This window comes from Dromiciops gliroides, chromosome 3, assembly GCF_019393635.1.
Source record: "Dromiciops gliroides isolate mDroGli1 chromosome 3, mDroGli1.pri, whole genome shotgun sequence".
NCBI lineage: Eukaryota > Metazoa > Chordata > Mammalia > Microbiotheria > Microbiotheriidae > Dromiciops > Dromiciops gliroides.
The window spans coordinates 457,001,273-457,025,887 of NC_057863.1; the positions used below are offsets into that span (position 1 = coordinate 457,001,273).

Sequence of the window (24,615 nt, forward strand, 5' to 3'; positions counted from 1 at the left end):
GAAAAATATATCTGGTGTGTATGTACATATATGCACATATATTTATATGTATCCATACATATATCCATATATATTTATGTGTATATACATGTGTGCATGTATGTATATGCACATGTATATGTATACACACACACATACACACACCAGAAGCATTAAATAGGATGAATGGGGGTGGTCACAATGACCTTTTGTCATTTTAAATCACTATGAGTTTAACTAGGGTTTGTTGTCCCCATGTATATTTTATAGATAATGGACACTGTGACTGTGGAGAATGTATATGCAACAGTGGATGGACTGGTGAATATTGCAACTGTACCACCAGCACTGACTCATGCATCTCTGAAGATGGCATGCTTTGCAGTGGAAGAGGAAACTGTACCTGTGGAAAATGTGTGTGTACCAACCCTGGGGCCTCAGGCCCTACGTGTGAACAATGCCCTACCTGTGGTGACCCCTGTAACTCTAAACGGTAATATTGAGAGAGTGATGGCTTTCATTGATAGTTTGGGGAGGGCTCAGCTTATTGTGGTACCAAAGTTACACTGAGATTTCAATAACCCAGACCTAGGTCTGTTTTTCCTAACATTTGGTCACAGAAATGTTAACCAGAGAACAGGTGCCCAGCATGCACCTGTGATCCTAAGCTTGGGGCTTTGTCTTTCACTTTCCTCCTCTTCTGTCTTGATTGTCAAGGATCACAATGTTACATTTCTGCTTGGGGCTCACATGGGGAAGTTGAGCTGATGTCCCACACTGATAACATCAGATTCACTCTGGACTACAATACTAGCCACACATAAGGAAGGCCCTAGAGACAGGCTGACAACACCCTTGTGTAGCCAATACCTTTTAGAGCAAAACAGACAAGCGTCTTCCTTATCACGACTTTCTACAGCCTGACCTTTCTGATTCACTTCTAGCTAAAGCACCACTGTGTTAAAGAGATAGAGGCCCTTCCTCTGACAATAGCACAGTTCCATTGGCCACACACATTGTTGAGGGTCTTTCTCAGGCAGTCACTACACACAGCCATAGCCCTGTGTACTCTCTCACACCATATGAACAAAGCCCATTCTCCTGTCTTCCAACCAGAGAATGGTTTCTTTACTAGCAAGCCAGCTTTTTAATGGGGTCAGGACAAAATTAGTGGCTCAAATTAAGCACGTTTCCACAGCTTACACAATGAAAGAGCCTGGGTTGCATTTGCCACATTTTACATTGTAAATATATTTATACAGCTTATATTTTCATTAACTCGACAACCCAAATGGTGGCATTTGCATTTCTGATGTACACAGAGGGAGAACACCAATATTGACTCAGCGGCTGCATATGACTTGTGTCAAAACTTCTCTGTCACCGTGCCAAAAAAAAAAAAGTCTAGAGACATGATTATAATGAATCCAAATACTCTTAGAACCTCCTCTGGAGGTTTTTCTATCCTGTAATGTTCTTTTTTTTTCCTATTTTCATCTTCTCTTTAAATGTGATTTCATTTTAAATGTGATTCATGAAGTATGAAATGAACAATTAACATGGCTTGAAGATTGGGGGGAGGTGGAGGAGGAGGATCTTAAGCAGTTACTCTATTTAGTGCTTATGGCGGTACCTTCAGACAAGCTAGGCCTGCTTTGTGAATACCTATTAGGAAAACGATAGCTATTCAAGGTTACATGGAAAACAATTTGTTAGCGTCTGTGTGTGTGTGTGTGTGTGTGTGTGTGTGTGTGTGAAAGATAAATACAAGCTCTAAATAGTCCTTTGTTGCATTAGCATTCTTAGAATGAGTCTGATTCCTAAACTTTGTTCTTGGAGATGCCCTTGATATATTTAGCTACCTTTCATTAAAAGACCGACATTAATAATTTTATTTAAGGCACTGGTCCATGTCTAATAGGAGGCTGAAGACAGACAATAGTTTCCAGGAAGTTGAAATATAAGAGGTGCTTTCTTTTTGTTTTTATTTGGATTAGAAATTTTTCCCTTTCTTTTTGTTGTTGGCTTTTTAATCCAAAGCAAATCAACAAACATTTAAATGGCTACTATGTGCAAGGAACCATGCTAAACCATATAAGGTCACATGTGGTAGTAAATGGCAGATTGGTTAGGAATCAGGAGAACTATGTGTAACCTTATTCAAGAAATATCTCTTTATAGGAAATCAGTTTCTGCTCCTTTAAAGGGGAAGGCAGCTAGATAGTACAATGGATGGAATTTTGGACTTGGAATCAGGAAGATGAGTTCAAATTCCACCTCAGATATTTACTAGCTGTGTGATCTTAAACAAGTCACTTAACTTCTGTCTGCCTCAATTTTCTCATCTGCAAAATGGGGATAATAATCATCATCATCATCATAATAATAGCACTTACCTCCCAGGGTTATTGAAGGATGAAATCACATGTGTATAGCACTTTGCAAACAAAGTGTTATATAAGTGGCAGTTATCATATTATGTGTGTGTGTGTGTTAGGCAGAGCAATGAGGGTTAAGTGACTTGCCCAGGGTCACACAGTTTGTGTCAAGTGTCTGAGGCTGGATTTGAACTCAGGTCCTCCTGAATCCAAGGCCAGTGCTTTATCCACTGGGCCACCTAGCTGCCCCCTATGATATTACTATTAAAATGAGGACGGGGCAGGGGCAGCTAGGTGGCACAGTGCATAGAGCACCAGCCTTGGATTCAGAAGGACCTGAGTTCAAATCCGGCCTCAGACACATAACACTAGCTGTGTGACCCTGGGCAAGTCACTTAACCCCAAATGCCTCACCAAAAAAAAAAAAAATGAGGACGGGGCAGCTAGGTGGCAGGGGCAGTTAGGTGGCACAGTGGATAGAGCACTGGCCCTGGATTCAGGAGGACCTGAGTTCAAATGCGGCCTCAGACACTTGACACTTACTAGCTGTGTGACCCTGGGCAAGTCACTTAACCCCCATTGCCCCGCAAAAACAAACAAACAAACAACAACAACAACAAAAATGGGGGCTAAGTTAACAGGAGTCCAACAGCTTCGTTTTAGAGATAAAGAAACTGAGGATGAAGGGCAAATGACTTGATCAAGTCACAGAATTGAGACTACAGCCCAAATCATCTTATACCCAATGCAGTATTATTCCATGACACCACACTTCTAGATAAGACTCCCTCCAAATCTGAGAGTCTATGACCTCTCTCAGAACCACCACCAGAAGTGTACCAAATATTTGGTTAATTCTTATTAAAGGACTCTTGCAAAGAGGTACAAATGATTGTCCAACCCCAATTATATTTTAGTGACTAAACCTTCTCTCTACCCAGGGGAAAAAAATTAAAACATGTCTAACAAAGATTCCATTCTATTTGTCATTTGTACACTTATTACTATTAGGTATAGGCAAAGAAGCAAATAGTTATGGGCAAGGTTAGTATAGGGACAACATAGACATCAGGATGAACTTGAATTTTTCCCTTCAAGGATATTTAGTTATAGTCATTTTAAAGTAAATGCATGAGAAGAATCCTCAGCTCAACATCATATAAGGCTCTGTTGTGTATATGTATGTGTGATATGTACATGCAGAAATTTATGTGTGTATGTGTGTATGGTAACCTTTATTCTGGTATTTTCAACCAACCTGAAATAATTTCTATTGAATAATTTTTATAGGAGCTGCATCGAATGTCATTTATCTCCTGATGACGGGTCCAAAGGAGAATGTGTTGACAAATGTAAACTGGTTGATGCAATCATCAGTGATGAAGGTTTCTATTTTCCTTAAATTCATTGCATAAATTTCATATGTTCTTTTTTTTTTTTTTTTGCGGGGCAATGGGGGTTAAGTGATTTGCCCAGGGTCACACAGCCAGTAAGTGTCAAGTGTCTGAGGCCGGATTTGAACGCAGGTACTCCTGAATCCAGGGCCGGTGCTCTATCCACTGCACCACCTAGCTGCCCCCAATTTCACATGTTCTTAAGGGACAAAAATAGGGGCAGCTAGGTGGCGCAGTAGATAAAGCACCGGCCCTGGATTCAGGAGTACCTGCGTTCAAATCCGGCCTCAGACACTTGACACTTACTGGCTGTGTGACCCTGGGCAAGTCACTTAACCTCAATGCCCTGTAAAAAAAAAAAAAAATGATGCAGGTAATAGGAATTAGTTAAAACCACATAAAGAAGGAGTATATTATACATTTGGAAAATCACTAGACTTGGAGTCAGAGGACCTGAATGGGAATCCTGATTCTGTGTAAACTTGAGCATTTAATCCTTCTAGGCCTGTGTTTCCTCACCTGTAAAATGAGAGGACTAGTTAGCCCTGTACATTCTCTCTGAGCTCTAAATCCTAGAAAATAACACTAGAGCCTATATTCTAGACTCGAGTGTTATTTTCAATGACTTGATCTAATTCATGCCAAGACCTCAGCACATTCACTTGGGTTTTAAAACTGAAAGGAAATGGTGTGTCTAACCCCAGTATCCTGGGATGTCTGATGGACTCATGGCTAGCATAGTTCCAATTGGCATCAATTTTGTTGGCAAATGCTAAACTGCTTTTAATGGGAAATAGCAAATGCAGATAGATAGCAGAATATGGTCTGAATTTTAGCCCAAAGTTCAGATAGCTTCCTCCTTTGTCTGTTGACCTTAATTCAAGGTTGCACAAAGGCAGGCCAACAGCAAGGAACACAAAGAGAGCTGGATTAATTCCCATGATCCTAGGCCATGAGGCACAGCTTCCAGACTTGGCAAGCCATTACTACATACATTCTCACACCCTGTCTGTTAGCCTCCCTTCTCATACACCTTCCCCTAATAAAGGGCACCCCAAAAAAGTGCATATGACAACAAACCAAGGGTCAAGGGTCTAATAGATCTGTTATTTAGTCTGATTCTACTTAGATTTATCATTTGAAATTTAAAGACTTAAAAGTTTTTTTCAGGCATCATTTTACTAAACATGTGAAGGGTCTTTGTGTTAAGACCATTACAAGATCATATTTTTATCTTTTGTTTTGTGGATTCCCATGAGTTACAGAAGACAGGCAGGCCCCAGTGTGTTCCAATCTGAATCACTGAAGGGAATACCCACACTGTTGAGATCACAGATCCATTTCAATATTAGAGTATTTTTCCCTTGGGAAGGGAAAATAAGTAAGGTGACTGACTTTTCCTATGTGGAAAATTTGGGATGATCTTTTTTTTTTTTAATGAGGCAATTGGGGTTAAGTGACTTGCCCAGGGTCACACAGCTAGTAAGTGTCAAATGACTGAGGCCGGATTTGAACTCAGGTACTCCTGACTCCAGGGCCAGTGCTCTATCCACTGCACCACCTAGCTGCCCGTGATGATCTTATTTTTAATGGCAACAAATCATATGCGCTAACATATTATTCAGTCTGAGTAGTTGATATACCATAAAATGTTACAGGCAGATGGGACCTGAAATTTATCTCATGCTAAAAGCAATCATTGAACTTTGATAATCATTGAATTTATGATAATCTATGAGCTATAGCTTAGAATAGTAGACTCCAAAAGACAAGCATGCACTGTTTCAGGGTAACATTGAAATTCTTTTGAAAATTATTTCCAGAGTTTCTAAATCAACATTTCTTAGTGCAAAAAAATTAAATCACCTAATCTTGGGCAGTGAAATAAAAGAAGGAAATTGCTTTTAGGATTAGTAATAATGTAGAGTAAAAGTAAAGAAAAAACCCTTTCTTGTACTCTGCTGGTGACTTAAGGGCAATGAACAATGGGAGAGGATAAATGAGGAAGAATACTGTGGGTCTTACTTTAATATCAATGACAAAGCATGTGGCCAGACCAAATAAAGCAGCTGTCATGACTTTCTGCCTTGGTAACTTGTAAGGGAATATCTGTTCTTCAAGGTTCATTTCACAACAAACAATTGAGATATAATTTCTGAAAAATGAATGAAAATCTCAGGAAATGCACTACAAATTGCTCTAATTCAAAGCATTAGCAGGATGAGAAATGTTGAGGGGGAAAGGTAGACTTATGGCAAAAAAAAATGCAAATTGTGGTAATCAAGTTATTTCACTGCCTTTAAGATATCACAAATCCTTCGATTTGAGAGCAGCATCCTTCTAAGTTGTCTGAGAGGGAAACTGTAAATTCAATTCAATGCAACAAACACATTATTAAGCTCCTAAGGGAGATACAAGGCTTATATAATCCCTCTTGGAGTGTAATTTTTATTACAAGGAGCGAATAATCTTCAAAAGAATGTTTTTTGCTTGTGTTCATTTTCATCTCATAAACTAGAAATGATAACTGGATTTTTAAAGCACTTTGAAAATGTGTTTGAATTTAAGACAGATTTATTTATTAGCCTATGAATTGAGAAGTTACTTTGTAACATGTTCCTCCTCTGAATATTTTTTCAAATTACACATATAATTACCTAAGCAGTTACCCTGAGTCAGTGCAATACTAGAGAAAGAGAGCTGGATTTGTAGTCAAATGGAATGGGTTCAAATCCTGCATTAGTCACTTAGTTCTGATGAGTACATCAGTGAACCATGCTAGACCTTTGTTTTCAACTCAGTCATTTTTCAGTCATGTTCAACTCTCCGTGACCCCATTTGGGGTTTTCTTGGCAAAGATACTGGGGTGGTTTGCCATTTCCTTCTCTAGCTCATTTTACAGATAAGCAAATTGAAGCAAACCAGGTTAAGTGACTTGCCCAGGGTAACACAGCTAGTAAATGTCTGAGGTGAGAGCTGAACTCAGGAAGATGTCTTTCTGACTCCAGGTCTGGCACTCTATTCACTCCACTTTATTTGCCCATATATAAAATTAAGGGATTGGATTAGTCGGCCTTTGAGGTACTTTCCAGCTCTAAATATAGCAGGATTCACTTTGAAAATAAATAGAGGATATTTGAAATCCCAGAGGGTATTTTAACAACCCAACCAACTTTCCACCCTTTTACAGATTGGGAAGTAAATTAAATCATCATTCTTTTTTTTTTTTTTTAGTGAGGCAATTGGGGTTAAGTGACTTTCCCAGGGTCACATAGCTAGTAAGTGTTAAGTGTCTGAGGTCAGATTTGAACTCAGGTACTCCTGACTCCAGGACCGGTGCTCTATCCACTGCGCCACCTAGTTGCCCCAAATCATCATTCTTAATAACTTGCCTAGCATATACGGTTACTCACTTGGCCAACGGGCAAGTGTCTTTTTGCTATAGACTGTTAGAGCTTCAACCATAGTTAAGTCTGGATAATTATGGCTTAAGAGTGTTTATTTATGCTTTACCAGAAGATAAATTCAAGTTCAATCCCTCTAGCATAGTACTCAAAACCCTTATAAAAATTCCAGATTTTAAAAGAGTTATAGTAATCCAGGGAAGCATCTACTCCTCTCTCCCCAATACCTGCCTCTTACCCATCTTCCATAGACCATTTTTCTTCCTGATTCTCATTACATGAAATGTTGCTTATATTGTAACATTAAAAAGTAATGCAGGGGGGGCAGCTAGGTGGCGCAGTGGATAAAGCACTGGCCTTGGATTCAGGAGGACCTGAGTTCAAATCCAGCCTCAGACACTTGACACTTAACTAGCTGTGTGATCCTGGGCAAGTCACTTAACCCTCATTGCCCTGCAAAAACAAAAAACAAACAAAAAAAACAAACAAAAAAAAAGTAATGCAGGGGCAGCTAGATGGCGCAGTGGATAGAGCACAGGCCCTGGAGTCAGGAGTACCTGAGTTCAAATCCAGCCTCAGACACTTAACAGTTACTAGCTGTGTGGCCCTGGGCAAGTCACTTAACCCCAACTGCCTCGCTAAAAAAAAAAAATGTAATGCAGAGGGCTACCTCAGCTGTGGAAAAGACTGAAGACCATGGAGCTACAAAAGAAAACAGTTGTTAATTATGCAAATCTACAGCCTAGGCTAGAATCCTGAGTATCACATTCAATTACACTCATTTCAATACCCAAACACTTTAAAAAAAAAACAACCTTAAAAAACAGTCTAAAACTGGAGGAGTAACTTTAATGAAAAAAGAGTCCTGGAATAATTAAAGCATTATCAAGAATAAGGACTCACAGGTCATATTACCAGTTCCATTAAAACTAAATGATCTTGACAAAGTAATTTAAGCCTCCCCTTGCTTCAGATTTTTCCATTTAAAAAACCTCCAACAAAAAACCAGGATTAATATCACTCAACTGAAGGGGAACTGTGATACCCAGTCCATGAGGCAATTCCCTATTTTTAGATGAAATATGCTAAGAGGAATGTAATAGGGAAATAGAAGGAAGGCCTACCGATTCCATGATAAGTGAGAGACCCAGCTCATCAGAAGAACTCATATTGCAAGAAAATGTCATTGCTTCTGAATAACTCCAGATGTCTATTTAAAATTAGTGAAAAGTCTGAGTTACGAAATAGACATGTTAGCAATCTACAATTGTGTCGGCATTGGTTATTCCACTGCCAATCAAGATGGTAACCTTCCTAACATTTAATAGAAACTCTTTAAGAGTTGCAGTGGCCAAAAAATGTAACACTCTTGAGTCAATCTGGTGATAAGCCTTTCCTGTTTTAGATGGATCGGTCCTAGGATAATTCTCTCATTCATCCCATTCTTGACAGTTTGGTGCCACTTGTCAGAGCTGGCACTCCACTGACAAGACCTTTGAGAATCCAGGGTCAGGGGAAGCTAGGTGGCGCAGTGGATAGAGCAATGGTCCTGAATTCAGGAGGACCTGAGGTAAAATCTGGCCTCAGACACTTAACACTTACTAGCTGTGTGACCCTGGGCAAGTCACTTAACCCCAATTGCCTCACCAAAAAAAAAAAAAAAAAGAGAGAGAGAGAATCCAGGGTCAGCTCTATAGCAAGTACACTGAGGCATCCACACATGAGTGAAGCAATAGAGTATATACATAATTCAATACTGTGACTTTCAAGTACTAGCAATAGTTCCGATTAAGTCAACAAGTTATTTGCTAGAAAAGTCAGTCAGCAAACATTTCTTAAACATTTGTGATGTGCCCTGGCACTTTGTTCCATAGTACAGATACAAAGAAAGGCAAAATGTCCTTAGATTCTGTTTTAAAGATGATAGAAGTTTGTAAATAATATATTAATAATTCATAAGGAAAGAGTTGTTTCTAAAGTTTTCAAAAGCAGTTTATTTTCTTGGTTTAAATAACTTCCCTGAAATACTATCTTTTACTCTGAAGTTTCTTGGCAAGTTTTCCACTATCCCCATGCTGGAGGCAGCAGGGTATGGTAGAAGGAGCACTGACTGGAGGATTTGGGTTCAGATCCCTGCTCTGATGTTCACTACTTGTGTGACCAGTTGCTAAGCTTCCCTAAGCTTCAATTTCAACATCTATAAAATGATGGAGGAGGACTGGATGGTTTCTGAGGTCCCATTACATTCCAGATCTAAGATCATATCAAGTCCTCTGAGGGGTAAATAATGCCTGACATGCCTTGGCCCTGTTAGAATGAGGTTTTACATTTTTTTAAAAATGCAGTAGGAAAAAAAATGGTCATTCTAAAAAGTCTAGGGAGTTACAAGCAAAATAAACATCCAAAGTTAACTGAAATTTACTCTTTGGCATCAGAGAAAAATCATATAGAAAGGGTGAATGAAAATGTTATTGACAAATCAATCAATGAGGTAGATAAATCAGAAGTGGCCTAAAAGGAGTGTTTGGTAACAGAAACGTTGAAAATAACCTTCTGAAAAAAAAAAGAAAAGAAAGAAAAAACCCTTCTGGTCTATAAAAGGCAGTCTTATGGAAACAACTATCAAATACAATGTTTCTAAGAGAAAATTCCTATATAGAAGCCATTGGTCTGGAAGTTGTGACTAGAAAGGGGTATATCCTCGGTCTCAGATTATAGTTATATTACTTTCTTTTCATTTTCTGCACTAGATTTTTGAGCCTTCCTCTTGAATGAGTTCAGCCTGAAATGTTCACTATTTGGAAGAAGTTTGAGAAAAGTAGGATTGAATTCTCTTACAGAAATGTATTAAGTGGAAGGTCAGCCAAGATGGAAGTCAAAACTGTTGACTCAGGTTACTCCTTCATTCACTGGCCCTTGAATCATATGCTTCCACAATCCCCAGATTTCTGTTATTAATTTATGTTTACTGTTGTGACAGTGCATGCCATACTGGTCTTCTAGGGCTGCATTGTGGAAGGAATAAATGGGTACCCCTTTTCAAAGTATCAGTATCAGGCGAATGTGTGAGTTATCTCCTCTGAAATGTAATCCCAAAGAATTGCATTCTTCCAGAAGCTCCCAGTCAAAGAGAACATACTGCTCACTCTTTGCTATAATCAGGTTTATTCTATTCCCCAGGCAGTTGGTGGCACCTGCCTAGGGAGTATTTTCAATGCACTGAGATTCAGAGTATAGCAGATTGATAGGGGCATTCGATGGTCAGTGCTGATGGGGGACACCTGGAACCATTTCCTGAAACATGAGGAAAACTTTTTAAAAACTCACTTGGAGAGAAAGGGGAGAAAAGTTTGAAAGTAGCATTAAAACTATCCTATTCCTGGGACTTTTCTATTCCCACACTGCAACTGCTGAAATCTCTCTTTTGTGCATTAATCTAACACTCATCTTCTGCCATGGGTTGTTATTCTTCATCAATGTTTAAATTGCATTTGACCTGGTGGATGGCTCCTTTCCCTTCAGATTTCTCAAAGGAAAATTCTGTTTCCTGCTCTTTGCAAGGGGAAAATGAGTGCCTTATTACATTCCTGATGACCACAGATAAAGAGGGAAGAACAGTCCTTCATAGCATAAACCAGAAAGGTAAATATCTTGAAATGTGTTGTCAGTGGTAAGAGATATTATTAACAAAAGGAAAAACAAAAGAACTTGGATACATTTTTTGGGATCACTTCCAAAGAGAAGCATTTCCAAATTTCTGATTTAATACTATATTGAATGTGCACCTTCCAAAGAATGGAGAAACGCTCATTCAAAGGCTTGAATGTGTTTCAGATGATCTCCTAATGAAAAAGGTTAACAAGATTAGGTTCTCATGGCAAGGAGTACCATACTGAACATTGGCTACAGGAATGTAGGTTGGGGTAGTGGTGAATGGGAGTATAACCAGGTTGATGCGGGAGGGTGGGGAGGCTTGTTTTTTTTTTTTTTGGTGAGGCAATTGTGGGGTTAAGTGACTTGCCATGGGTCACACAGCTAGTAATTGTTAAGTGTCTGAGGTCGGATTTGAACTCAGGTCCTCCTGACTCCAGGGCCTGTGCTCTATCCACTACGCCACCTAGCTGCCCCTAAAGGCTTGGTTTTAACCAATAGCTTAAATAATGACACAGAAGACAGGTAAATTAACATATAAATTCAAATTAGATAGTCTAAGAAATATTCCACAGATAAATGCTGTGCCACTGATTGAGCAGCTTTACATTCAGTTTATTTCAATAAGTACCTACTATGTGCCAGGCACTAGGAATGAAAGAATAATGAATTAATGAATGAACAAATGAAAAAGCATTTATTAAGAATTTAATATCTAACAAACACTGTGCTAAGTGCTTGTAACACAAATAGAAAGGTAAAAACAATCCCTGTCCTCCAGGATCTCATTTTCTAATATGGCAGGATGATATGTAAATAAGAGCTCATTTGTAGAGTGGATAGAAAAGCCTCGGTGCCCATCAGGTTTCAGCAGCAGAGTGATGGTAAGGTCCAGGAATCCTTAAGACTGAATCAGGGTCCCTAGGTAGCGCAGTGGATAGATCACCAGCCCTGGAGTCAGGAGTACCCGAGTTCAAATCTGGCCTCAGATACTTAAAGCTTACTAGCTGTGTGACCCTGGGCAAGTCACTTAACTCCAATTGCCTCACTAAAAAAAAAAAAAAAAAGACTGAATCAGCAGGGCTCATGATAATGCCTGGGGATCTGGATGGTGCAGCAGCAAAATAGATAGGAAAGGCAGATGGGCAAAAGGATGGGTAGGATAGATAAGCTGATTCAGTGGCCCAAATAGCACCATGGCAAGGTCCTCCAAGTTACTGGAAGAATTGTATGAGCTCATCTTAACTGGGTGAAGAGCTACCCACACCCTTCCCCCCAATAGGGCCATAGAAGCAAGGCCCGTAAGGAGCAGAAGACAAGAGGGTCCTTCCCAGGAGGATAAATGGGTCAGGATCTTGCCAGGAGGGGAAAAGAAGGGGAAACTGACAGCAAAATTGACAGAAAGGACTTTCTGCAGCATGTCTTCGATTGGGCTCACTCCATCTAACGCAATGTGGATGGTGGATGAACTGTGGCAGGAGATGGGGCACTGGGGATACCAAAAAAAAAAAAAAAAGTGAAATAGTCTTGGCTTGAGCACCAGCCCTGGATTCAGAAAGACCTGAGTTCAAATCTAGCCTCAGACACTTAACTAGCTGTGTGACCCTGGGCAAGTCACTTGGGATTACCCAATTGCCTCACCCAAAAAAAAAAAAAAGATAATGAAATTGTCTTGCCTTTCAAACGGGACCTTAAGGGCTATTGGTAAAGGAAGAGGGAGAAACCTTGATGGATGTAAATCAGAATGTGTATACATAAATACAAATTTTATATAAAGTGATTGGGTTGGGGAGAGCTCTAACCATTGAGAAAGATCAGAAAAGGAATTGAACCAAGTGTTACAGGGTAATAGTGATTCTAAGAGGTCAGAGGGGAAGAAGAGCACTTCAGGAGGTGGCACAGAGGAGAAAGAATGTTGAGTTTGAATTCAGAAGATGTGGATATGAATCCTGGCTCAGCTACCATACCCAAGTGGCCATGGGAAAAATCATTTAGCATCTCTGGGTATCCGTTTCCTCATCTGAAAAATGAGGGGATTGGAACAGATGCCCCTCAAGGCCTGTTCCAGCTTGTGGTCTACAACTATTATTCAAAGCAGAAAGAGGGAATAACATTTACATAGTACTCACTGTGTGCCAGACACCATGCTTACTACTCTATCATTATTATTTCACTTGAGGCTCCCAACCATTCTGGGAGGTAAGTGCTATTATTATTATTCCCTTTTACAGATGAAGAAACTGGGGCAAAGAGAGGTTAAGTGACTTGTCCAGGGTCACACAGCTAGCAAACACTGAAACTCAGTTTGAACTTGGGTCTTCCTGATTCCAAGCCCAGTGCTCCATCCACTGAACTGCCTCTGTAGTGTCAGGAAATTCACTTTTCTGTAAAATTGCCTAGTTCAACTGAATATTCCCAGAGGATCATTTAGCCCTAACAATCTAGAATTTTATAGTCCAGATGAGGAAAATAAGTCCCAGACCCCTCAAAAGTCTTACAAGTAGCTGATTAAAGAGCCAGAGCTAGAGCCCAGGTCTCCAGTTCAGTGCTCTTGCTGCCTAAATCTTAATTTCCGCAAAGCAAAGGGATAGAAATTAATAAAGGATTGAAATTAATATTGTAGACATGCATTCTCTCTGTGTCTTTGTCTCTCTGTGGCTCTGTCTCTAACTCTGTTTTTCTCTGTCTGCCTGTGACAAAGACCTCCTCCAGCGCTGGACTATTTTGTTTTGGGTTTTTTTGTTGTCGCTTGGTTTGGTTTTTGCCTTTCTTGGTATCCCAGTGCTCAGCACGGTGGCTGGCGCATAGTAGGCCCTTAATAAATGCCTGTAGGCTTGACTATATCTCTGTCTGTCTCTGTCCTTCAACTATTTTTAGAATAAAATATTTTCTTAAGCTGTAGATGTACTTGCCTTTGCCTTTAGATGTTTCAGAATAATAATTTCTGATACCCCAGCCCGTTTTTTCTGTACTGAAGAGCTTTCCTAATTCATATTCTGACTGCAGATGCTTAGGTACGATTCTTCCTGGGGTTTTATTACCACCGGCAGTTGCTATGGTGTCTTCCTCCCCAGTCATTACTTAAGTCAGAGATGTAGGGTTGGAACAGGATGCACACAGCCCTGCTGCTTGCTTCAATGTGGTGTCACTAACCTATTAAATACAGCCCTATTTCATTATTTTTGCTGGAATGCAATCGTTAGATCTTCAATCCATACCCAAACCTTTTCATTAGGTCCCTGACTTAATTCTGGATAATCCCATTACAAGGCATTTAGTGACAACAAGAATCTTCCGGCTGGAGAACAAAAACCCACAAACCGCCATGCCATCAGGGGGTCATTAGGCCCACCCAGATACAGAACTGCTATGGATCCTTTTTCATATAAGCAGCATGACATATTCCTCTTCTACGTATAACACTACTCATTAAATTCCTCCATTACAGCCAAGCTGGACTCTTTCCTGGCCCCACTCTCATCTCCCATGTGCTGTCTCTATCTATGCCTTTGCTTGCATCATCTCCAAGAGATGGAGTGGACTCTCCACCCATCTCACAATACCTCTTTTGACATCCTTCCCTTTGTTTAGAGTTCCTTTAAGAGCCACCTCCTCCATGAATCCTTCCTGGAACTCTCGTGTGAGTTTTCTCTCTACTGAAATTTCCACTAGGATTATTCTTTTATACTTACCACGAATTGTAGTCATTGTGTACACACATTTCATTTTTCGTAAATTATTCTGTGAGTTCTGTGAGAGCAAGAAATATAGGGAATCTGGCTTTTTAAAAAATCTCTAGTACCCCAACCCATCCCTCTGCCTGAGGTTACTCAGGGCCCACTCTATCTCAAATTATGATTCTGCTACTCTTCCTGATGCCATTAGTTGGGCATCATCTACCCTGCCATGGATCCCCAAGGACCACTGTTTTACCTGGTCAAATCTTAACTACTCCCTGGCCTTTCTATAAACAATGAAATTGAACCTTCTTTTATTTTTCTTTCCTTCCGAACATCCTTCCCCTACTGGGTGGAAGGAAAAAAAGAAAAACAAAACCTTTGTAACAAATATGCACAGTCAAATAAAACAAATTCCCAGTTTAGCCAACATGGCTAAAAAATATCAGTTATGGGGCAGCTAGGTGGCACAGTGGATAAAGCACTGGCTCTGGATTCAGGAGTACCTGAGTTCAAATCCAGCCTCAGACACTTGACACTTACTAGCTGTGTGACCCTGGGCAAGTCACTTAACCCCCATTGCCCTGCAAAAAAAAAAAAAAAAAAAAAAAATATATATATATATATATATATATATATATATATATACAGTTTAGTCAACATGGTTAAAATATATAAAAAAATACATCTCAGTCTGCAATTTAGTTCAATTTGGCCTATTTCTGCCAAAATTGGGCAACATTCTTCATCATACATCCTCTGGAACCATTATTGCTCCTTGTTCCTATTAGAATTCTGAAGTCTTAAGGACAGCTAGGAAGCGCAGTGGATAGATACAGCACTGGCCCTGGAGTCAGGAGGACCTGAGTTCAAATCTGATCTCAGACACTTGACACTTACTAACTGTGTGACCCTGGGCAAGTCACTTAACCCCAATTGTCTCACCAAAAAAAAAAAAAAAACACCTAAAAACTAAACTGTTCTGTTTGAAATATCCTGTATGTGTTGTCTTGGCAATTAGAAGGTCAGTTTCTTGAGGGCAAGGACTGTCTCACTTTTCTGTTTATATCTCTAGCACTTAGTATACTGTTTGACACATGGTAAGCACTTGATAAATGCTTTTCCATTCCATTCCATTCCATTATTAAATGTTTGTTCAATTGAATTGATCAAGAAGTCTGAAGAAGCATGACTGGATTTCTCCCCAGATATCATGTTTGATCTCATTTTTTGCACAGCTCTGCAGATCTTTTTTTCATGACTATTTCTCACATCTTATTTTCATATAAGGAAAAGAGGAGTTTAATTACAATGCTTCATTAAGAAATGTATCCTATTTCCAAGGTATACTGTAAGAATTATTGCTTATTCTGCCATTGATATTAGTTGAATAATAGAGGGAAACAGCTATATGAATTTAAAATGACCCTTGATATCATTAGCAGAGCCAGAATATCTTTAGAGAGTACCTTCATACACATGGCACTCTCTTTTTTTGTTTGTTTTTTGGTTTTTTTGGTGAGGCAATTGGGGTTAAGTGACTTGCCCAGGGTCACACAGCTAGTAAGTGTTAAGTGTCTGAGGCCAGATTTGAACTCAGGTACTCCTGACTCCAGGGCTGGTGCTCTATCCACTGCACCACCTAGCTGCCCCACACATGGCACTCTCTTATGGGGAAACAGAATAAAATTTGAAAGACAGGATCTTCTCTTTGCCTTCCAAAGGAAGTAGTATAATGTGAAAAGCACTGGATGAAACTGTGGGACACTTGGGTTCTTATCCTTGCTAAATGTCTTTGAGGGATTCAGTTCATCCATCTAGATCATTATTTCCTTATCTATAAAATGAGGGAAATGAGTATAATGTTACTCTTAGTTCTAAGACACTAATAGTTCCAGAACAAAATATTTAGAGAATTTGTCTTGCTTGAATTTTTGTCATAGCCTTCAAATTAGCTGTAAAGTGAGGGGGTTGGGCTAAATGATCTCTAAGTTTCTTTCCAGCCCTAAATCCATGATCTTAGATTTTAGTATGGTAAAGGAAAACCAAGAATGAATGAAAAAATGAATATTTAGTTGTTTACTTGTCCTTTTATCCATAGCATTGCACATTTATATTTTAGCCTGTGAACCATGTTATACTCTCTATTAATTTTCTATATGAATTGCCAACAGGCAATTAGAAACTCTTAAGTAATACCAAGTCAACCATCAAGAAAATATTCAAATTGTTCAGCATATATAAAGTGTTCCTTTTTCTCCTATTTAAGGATAAAATTTTGAACATAGGGGGATATACTCCCCCAAATTAGCTGCCCATTAAAAAGTCTTTAAGCTAAAATAGAAGGGTAGAGCCTCATTATTTTCCCCTTTACTTTATGAGAAATACAACAGAAAACCTGAGTGGAAATCCTTATTCTCTGTCAGTGGGGGAAAGGTGTTATTGACATTCTAAACATGCCTTGCTTTTTTTCCACAGATTGTCGGGAGCCTCCCAACATTCCAATGATCATGTTGGGAGTATCTCTTGCCATTCTTCTTATTGGAGTGGCCCTGCTTTGCATATGGAAGCTGCTAGTATCATTTCATGACCGGAAAGAAGTTGCCAAATTCGAAGCTGAAAGATCCAAAGCCAAATGGCAAACGGTAGGTGACTTGTCATAGAAGCTACTGACAGTTAGTTGGGGACATGTTGACAGCATCCCTTTTTCTACCTTGTTGGTGAAAGAAGACCTGTGGGAAATGGGACCAGTGGGAAAAATCTCTCTATCCCACACCCCACTCAGAGCTTCTTTACTGTTCTAAGAAAGGCAAAGTCCCTTATTCCTTTCCAACCATCTGTCACTAATTACACCGCAAAAGAAATTCCAATGGATATCTCTCTTAGTTGTTGCACTACTGGGTGGGGAACAGGAAATACCATCCCCTTGAGTGGCTGACTTCCATATTTTATGCTTATTTTCTTGGGAGATGGAGACTTCTACCTTTCTGAGAGTCTCAGGAAATCCTTAGTGAAGTGGAGGTCTCACTCCATGCATGAATCTTCAAATCACCAAGGGGTTACCCCAGGACTCAGAGCTCTATTTGATGCAGCCATTTCTTTCCTTTTCTTTTCTCTCTCTCTCTTTTTTTTTTTTTTTGGTGGAGCAACAAGGGTTAAGTGACTTGCCCAGGGTTACACAGCTAGTAAGTGTCAAGTGTCTGAGGTTTTATTTGAACTCAGGTTTTCCTGAATCCAGGGCTGGTGCTTTAGAGATCCACTGATGCAGCCATTTCTAAATGTTTCCACAATGGGGCTATATTATAGCAAGTGTGATCATGTGTGTAAATGGCATGCCAGTTCACACCAGTCTCCATGGAAATGCCTCCTGGATTTCTCATAATATGCAACAATGAAATGCTACTTTAAAAAAATCTTTTAGATATCAACCAGCTGTTTATTATGAATAACATATTGTAAACAGTTACCTGAAGCCCATCAACTTTGAAAAAAGGACATGCAACATTTAAGTTACTATACTTCCCAGCAGAAAAGTGCCTAACAAGGGGCAGCTAGGTGGCACAGTGGATAGAGCACCGGCCCTGGAGTCAGGAGTACCTGAGTTCAAATCCGGCCTCAGACACTTAACACTTACTAGCTGTGTGACCCTGGGCAAGTCACTTAACCCCCATTGCCTCACTAAACAAACAAACAAACAAACAAAAAAAAAGTGCCTAACAACTCAATTTTGGCATATTTCACTTACATTTTCCTTATAATAGATAATCAGATCTCTAGGGACCCTTGGAAACAATTTCATGACTTTAATTTTCTATCCCTACCATGGATACTGAATCCATCTAATAGCGATTTATTATTTTTTTTATCAAAAAAACCCACAATAATATTATTGGGGGAAATATCAAAGCACACAGATTGCCCCATCTCAGTTGGTTTGTTAACACAACCAATCCTTTATACTACCTATTTCTTTCTCACCTCAATTCTACTTCCTGACGCTTTCTACTCTACTGTAATGTCTTTAATGGTGGGCCAGTGGATAGAGTACCAGACCTGGAGTCAGGAAGACTCATCTTGAATTAAAATCTCTCCTCACACATATACTAGTTGGATGACCCTGGGCAAGTCACTTAACCTTGTTTGCCTCAGTTTCCTCATCTGTAAAATAAGCTGAAGAAGAAAATGACAAACTGCTCCAGTAATTTTGCCAAGTAAACCCCAAATGGGGTCAGAAAGAATTGGGCAAGACTGAAAAATTACTGAACAATAACAAAATGTCTGTAATACTTAAAGGGAATGAGATTTCCTTTACTAGATAAACAGAGAGACAAAGGGCATTTTTATGGCATGACTATTTTAAGTAATCATTTTAAACCAACTTCAGTACAATACAGGACAATGTAATTTGTCCAGTATTTTATGCTCCAGGTAAAAATGCCCACAGCAGGGAAGAATATGGATATGAATTACAGTATGCACATAGCAGACAGGTGTATTTTGGTCATTTATGTGTCTAAACATAACCATAATGGGGAATTTGATTAGAATATCATCTTCATGAGGCCAATGTGGTTAATTTGGGCCAGTTAACATCAATTGACTTGATGACGAAGCACCTGGTCCCAACCTGAACCAGCTGCCTCGTAAGCACCTGGCATTGGTCACAAGGAAAAACGTGAGAGAACATGAATCAATCCTTTACCACTGCTAGAAAAATAGTGCAAAGCACACTCACTTCCTCCATCTTTTTTTTAACCAGTTCTGTGATTTAATTGAAATAAGAAACTCCGTCTAGCAATGCAGATCAACAAGGAGTCTGCAATTTGAAGTATTTGAGAGTTACATAGGGTCATTGAGGGTCTTTCAGAGGTTAAATATTTTGTCCAAAGTCGCACAGCCAGAGGTTATAGGTAGACCTTTAACCAAGGCTGTCCCAGCTCAAAGTTGGATTTACCTCTCACTTACTTATCTTTTGTTTTTGCAGGGCAATGAGGGTTAAGTGACTTGCCCAGAGTCATACAGCTAGTAAGTGTCAAGTGCCAGAGGCCAGATTTGAACTCATGTCCTCCTGAATCCAGGGCCTATGCTTTATCCTCTGTGCCACCTAGCTGCCCCCCACCCCCTTATCTTTTGACACCAACAATAAGACACTATCCCTAGCCATAATGGGGAACTTAATTGGTTAGAATATCATGTTCTTAAGGCCAATGTGGTTGATATGGTTAATATCAATTGACTTCATGACCAAGAAAATGCTATATTTAAAAAGCATTTGTTGTTTCAGGCTTTTTTGGGTTTTTTGATCCAGACCTGTGATATCATCAGTGTGGGGAATTCCCAGTGAGGGAAGGGACTCTACCATTGCTGAATATAAATGTTCTGCAACTTAACAGTCGTAGAGAGTTTCCGTACAAACATAAAATCTCCTAAAAACACAATTGTAGGGGGCAGCTAAGTGGCACACTGGATAGAGCACTGGCCCTGGAGTCAGGAGAACCTGAGTTCAAATCTGGCCTCAGACACTTAACACTTACTAGCTGTGTGACCCTGGGCAAATCACTTAATCCCAATCGCCTCGCTAAAAAAATTTTTAAAAAGAAAAAAAAAAAAGAAAGAAAAAAAAGCACAATTGTAAAAGATAAAAGAAAAAGTCATTAAATGTCTTTTTGTTCAGATGCTTAATTTTTGTTATTAGTGTGGCCTAAATTATATCTGGATCAGTACAAATTTTCTTGGGATGGCAGGTAGAATCAACAACAAACTTCATTGACTTAATAGTTTTCCTGACCATCTTTTTATGGGGAAATGGAGAGATTTAGGGTAGTCCAAGAAGCTTGATAGCAGAGATTCCTCATGCCACTTTGATGGGGAAAAGAGAAAGAATTCTGAAGTTTTTTTGTACCCTTTTATTCTTTCTGCCCTTCCAAGGAAGTCACCCACTTAACCATAGGATGGCAAAATGGCAGTATAGTATAATAGCCAAACAAAATGTTATAGGACATTGAGATCCTGGACTCCCAGAAGGCCCATTTTTTTATGGTTGAAGGGAAAGGAGAATAAGAGATTTAGAACTTAGAGATCATCTAGTCTAATCATCTCATTCTACAGGTAAGGAAACTGATGACTAGAAAGACCAAGTTACTTACTCAGGGTCACAAAACTAATAGGAATTTGAGAGATTTGAATCTATGTCTTCCTAATTATAAATCCAGCCCTCCATCCATTTAAACACTGTCTCATGTCCAGGAATGAGGCATAGAGGTCTTTGCTACTCCCATTTTAGGCCTTCCTTCCTTCCTTCCTTTCTTTTTAACTATCACTGTGAGCGTTAGAAACCTTTCTCCTCTGAGGTCCCTTCCAGCTCCAGATCTCTGATGTTATAATCCTCATCACTTACAATCTTTTTCATAGTAACTTATCATTCAATTCAATTCAACAAATATTAAGCACCTACTGCATGTAATATACAAAGTATTATTACTACTGCAGTGATGATTTTTTAATGCAACAAAAATTATTATACTACTGTGATACAGATATACTTGAAGCATTTCATTAGTGTAAGGAATTTTGACAGAGGGGAAGGGGCAGTGTGGAAATTCTCTCCACTTGTTTATATGACATTGTATAAGGACCAGGAAGTTGCCTGAAGACCATGGTGGTTAAGAATTTTGCAGTCATACAGCTAACATGTATCTGAGTCAGGATTTAAAAGTCAAGATTTGAACCCAGGCCTTCCTGACTCCAAACCTGACATTCCTTCTTTTTTGGTGCACTGCTTCCAGCAAAATATAGAAGAATATAAACTCTCTACACCTGGGCAAATATATATATATATATATATATATATATATATATATATATGCTTACTTAGGTAGAGTACAGACTTGTTCAACATAGAAGACTATTCATTCAGTATGGATACTCTTTTTTCAACATTTGTTTTCATAAAATTTTTAGTTCCAAATTTTTCTCCCTTCCTCCCTTCCCTCCCTGCTCCCCAAGACAGAAAACAATCTGATATAGGTTATATATGTACAATTACATGAAACATATTTATGCATTAGTCATGCTGTGAAAGAAGCATCAGAACACAAGGGAAAAAACCTCAAAAAAAGAAAAAACAACAACCAAAAAGTAGAAACAGTATGGTCAAATCTGCATTCAGAATCCACAGTTCTTTTTTCTGGATGTGGAGAACATTTTCCATCATGAGTTCTTTGGAATTGTCTGGGATCATTGCCCTGCTGAGAAGAGCCTAGTCTTTCACATTTGATCATCTCACAATGTTGCTGTTATTGTGTACTATGTTCTCCTGGTTCTCACCACTCAGCATCAGTCCACTTAAGTCTTCCCAGGCTTTTCTGAAATCTGCCTGTTCATCATTTCTTACAACACAATAGTATTCCATTAAATTCATGTAAAATGACTTGTTCAGCCATTCTCCAATTGATAGGCATTCTCAGTATGGATACTCTTTTTTTTTTTTTTAAGTGAGGCAATTGGGGTTAAGTGACTTGCCCAGGGTCAATAAGGTAGTAAGTGTTAAGTGTCTGAGGCTGGATTTGAACTCAGGCACTCCTGACTCCAGGGCTGGTGCTCTATCCATTGCACCACTTAGCTGCCCCAGTATGGATACTCTTAACCAGCTCCCAAGTCCAGCCTATTCTGGTTCCTTTTGTGTAGTTCTCTGAGTAAGCTTTACTTTCCTTTTCTGGATATAAACTGAGTTTCCCAAACAGTCTTTCCCCCAGATATCTGCCCCAAACTTCTATAAAAGTAAAACCTTCTTTCCCTTGCTTTCCTCTGCTTTTCTCTAGTCATTTGAGCTTCCTTTGACCCCATTGGCCTTTAACCCTAGAACTGTTTACTTCTTCCTAGGGAAGACAGGGAATGAAAGGACTAAAACATCTTTTGTTTACATCCAAACAAAAAACTTAAGGCTATAGTCTTGGAGCATAAACATTGATGCAGAAGACATCATCATAATTATGGGAAGGATCTTACACTACCACTTCCATGTAATGGGAGGCGATCCCAAGGGATTCATTACAGGAAGTCTGTGCTCAGACTTAGGGATTCTCAATACTGATGCTCCCATGGGGTGTGGATGTTTGAGGAACATAAAGGCCCAAGCCCCATTGTGTGTACTTCCATCCACAGCCTTTGATTGGTTTCTCCATTAAATAATAAGCACGTGTACTACAGACAGACACTTGGGCAATTATATGATGTATATCTCCTAATCAGCATGTTTTATGTTTTCATTTTTAAAAAAGATACAAGTCCCAACAAGAGATTTATATCTTTTAAGTAATATTTTAATTAACAGTTAATTTTCTCCAAAACATGAATTGTTCTTACTCGGGATGTAAGACATGATTGAAATTCAAATGCTGAATTTTATGATGTTTCTTCATCCAGAATGGGACACCAGACATTATGAAGCATAAATGAAATGAAAAATATTATTTCCTTGCCAAACTGAGTTTCTTTGAATAACAAATGTTTAATGTTCATGGTCTGACTAGATAATGATTACTCAACTCAGATGCAAAACAGATTTATTTCACATAATTCATCTCAAGTTTCACTAATATAGATGCCCTACTGGAAGAAGTTTGTCTCCGGAGCCTCTATTTTGGAGTTTTCAGTTGAATTCAAATTTTATCCAAGATCAGTTTTTTCTTCAAAACTTAGATTTGACCTAATCTTAAAATGGCACACAGCAACCCAAAGGAATACAGTCTTGTGACCAATCATTTCTCCCTGTCCAGAAGTTGCTATATTGGCCTCTACAAACAAGGGTGCTTGCCTCTCAAAGACTGAGAAAGTAAACTGAAGAAAAAGGGGATCTCTCCGAACTCTATTTAACAGAAATATAAGAAGCAGGACTAGAATTTGCCACTTTGACATGACTGTAATTTTTGTATGGCCATGATTCATTTTTCATAATAAAAAAATGAAGAGAAGGAGGTTAAATTCATCTTTGATTAGAATTTTTTTCAAGGTTGTCAAGTCATTAACCTGAGAGATGAAAAAAATGTTCCATTTGACATTTCTTCTAGTCATGAATTGATTTCTGCTGCACTAAGCAAATCAAGACTGCTTTTTGTAGTTTGGCAATCATTAAGAGATCAGTGGGTCATGACAAAGAGTTTTCCTATTTATCATGGGTTTTTTCCCCATTTCAAAAAAAATCTGTTAATCGCATTTTGCTAGACATGCAAGAGGCAGCCAGGTGGCTCAGGGGATAGAGTGCTGGGCCTAGAATCAGAAATACATGAATTCAAATTTGGCCTCAGAGATTTACTAGCTGTGTAACCCTGGGCAAGTCACTTAACCTCTCTTTGCCTTAATCCACTGGAGAAGTAAATGGCAAACCACTCCAATACTTTGTCATGAAAACCCCATGGACACTATGGTCCATGGGGTCACAGAGTCATAAATGACTAAATGACTGAATAACAGCAACAATAAGACATAAAAAACTAAAGGATGCGCCTTTAATTCTTCTTTTCTTTCTTTCTTTTTTTTTTTTGGTGAGGCAATTGAGATTAAGTGACTTGCCTAGGGTCACACAGCTAGTAAGTGTTAAGTGTCTGAGGCCAGATTTGAACTCAGGTACTCCTGAATCCAGGGCCAGTGCTTTACCCACTGCGCCATCTAGCTGCCCCATGAGTTTTTTGTTTTTTTTTTTTAGTGAGGCAATTGGGGTTAAGTGACTTGCCCAGGGTCACACAGCTAGTAAGTGTGTGTTAAATGTCTGAGGCCGGATTTGAACTCAGGTACTTCTGACTCCAGGGCTGGTGCTCTATCCACTGCACCACCTAGCTGCCCTGCCTTTAATTCTTTATAGCAATTCTTTTGGGGGGTGAGGCAATTGAGGTTAAGTGACTTGCCTAGGGTCACACAACTAGTACATGTCAAGTATCTGAGGCCACATTTGAACTCAGGTCTTCCTGACTCCAGGGCCAGTGCTCTATCTACTGCGCCACCTAGCTGCCCCCTATAGCAATTTTTTCATCCCCATTTAACTAAAAGAGATGAATTTAGAGCCAGACCTTCAAGGTCTATAGAATCTAGCCTTATCTAAAAAAAAAAAAAAGATAAGGCTACTGATTTCCCATAA

General features: G+C 39.2%; 1 protein-coding gene across 1 annotated transcript in view; it reads left to right on the top strand.

Moving 5' to 3' along the window:
• Positions 1-24,615, top strand: part of ITGB6 (integrin subunit beta 6) — a 200,395-nt gene that overhangs the window by 166,723 nt on the left and 9,057 nt on the right. Inside the window, exons 14-17 of the mRNA XM_043994397.1 lie at positions 250-472; positions 3,648-3,742; positions 10,678-10,797; positions 16,962-17,128. Coding sequence (XP_043850332.1) covers positions 250-472; positions 3,648-3,742; positions 10,678-10,797; positions 16,962-17,128 — 605 coding nt within the window. The remainder of the gene's footprint in view (positions 1-249; positions 473-3,647; positions 3,743-10,677; positions 10,798-16,961; positions 17,129-24,615) is intronic.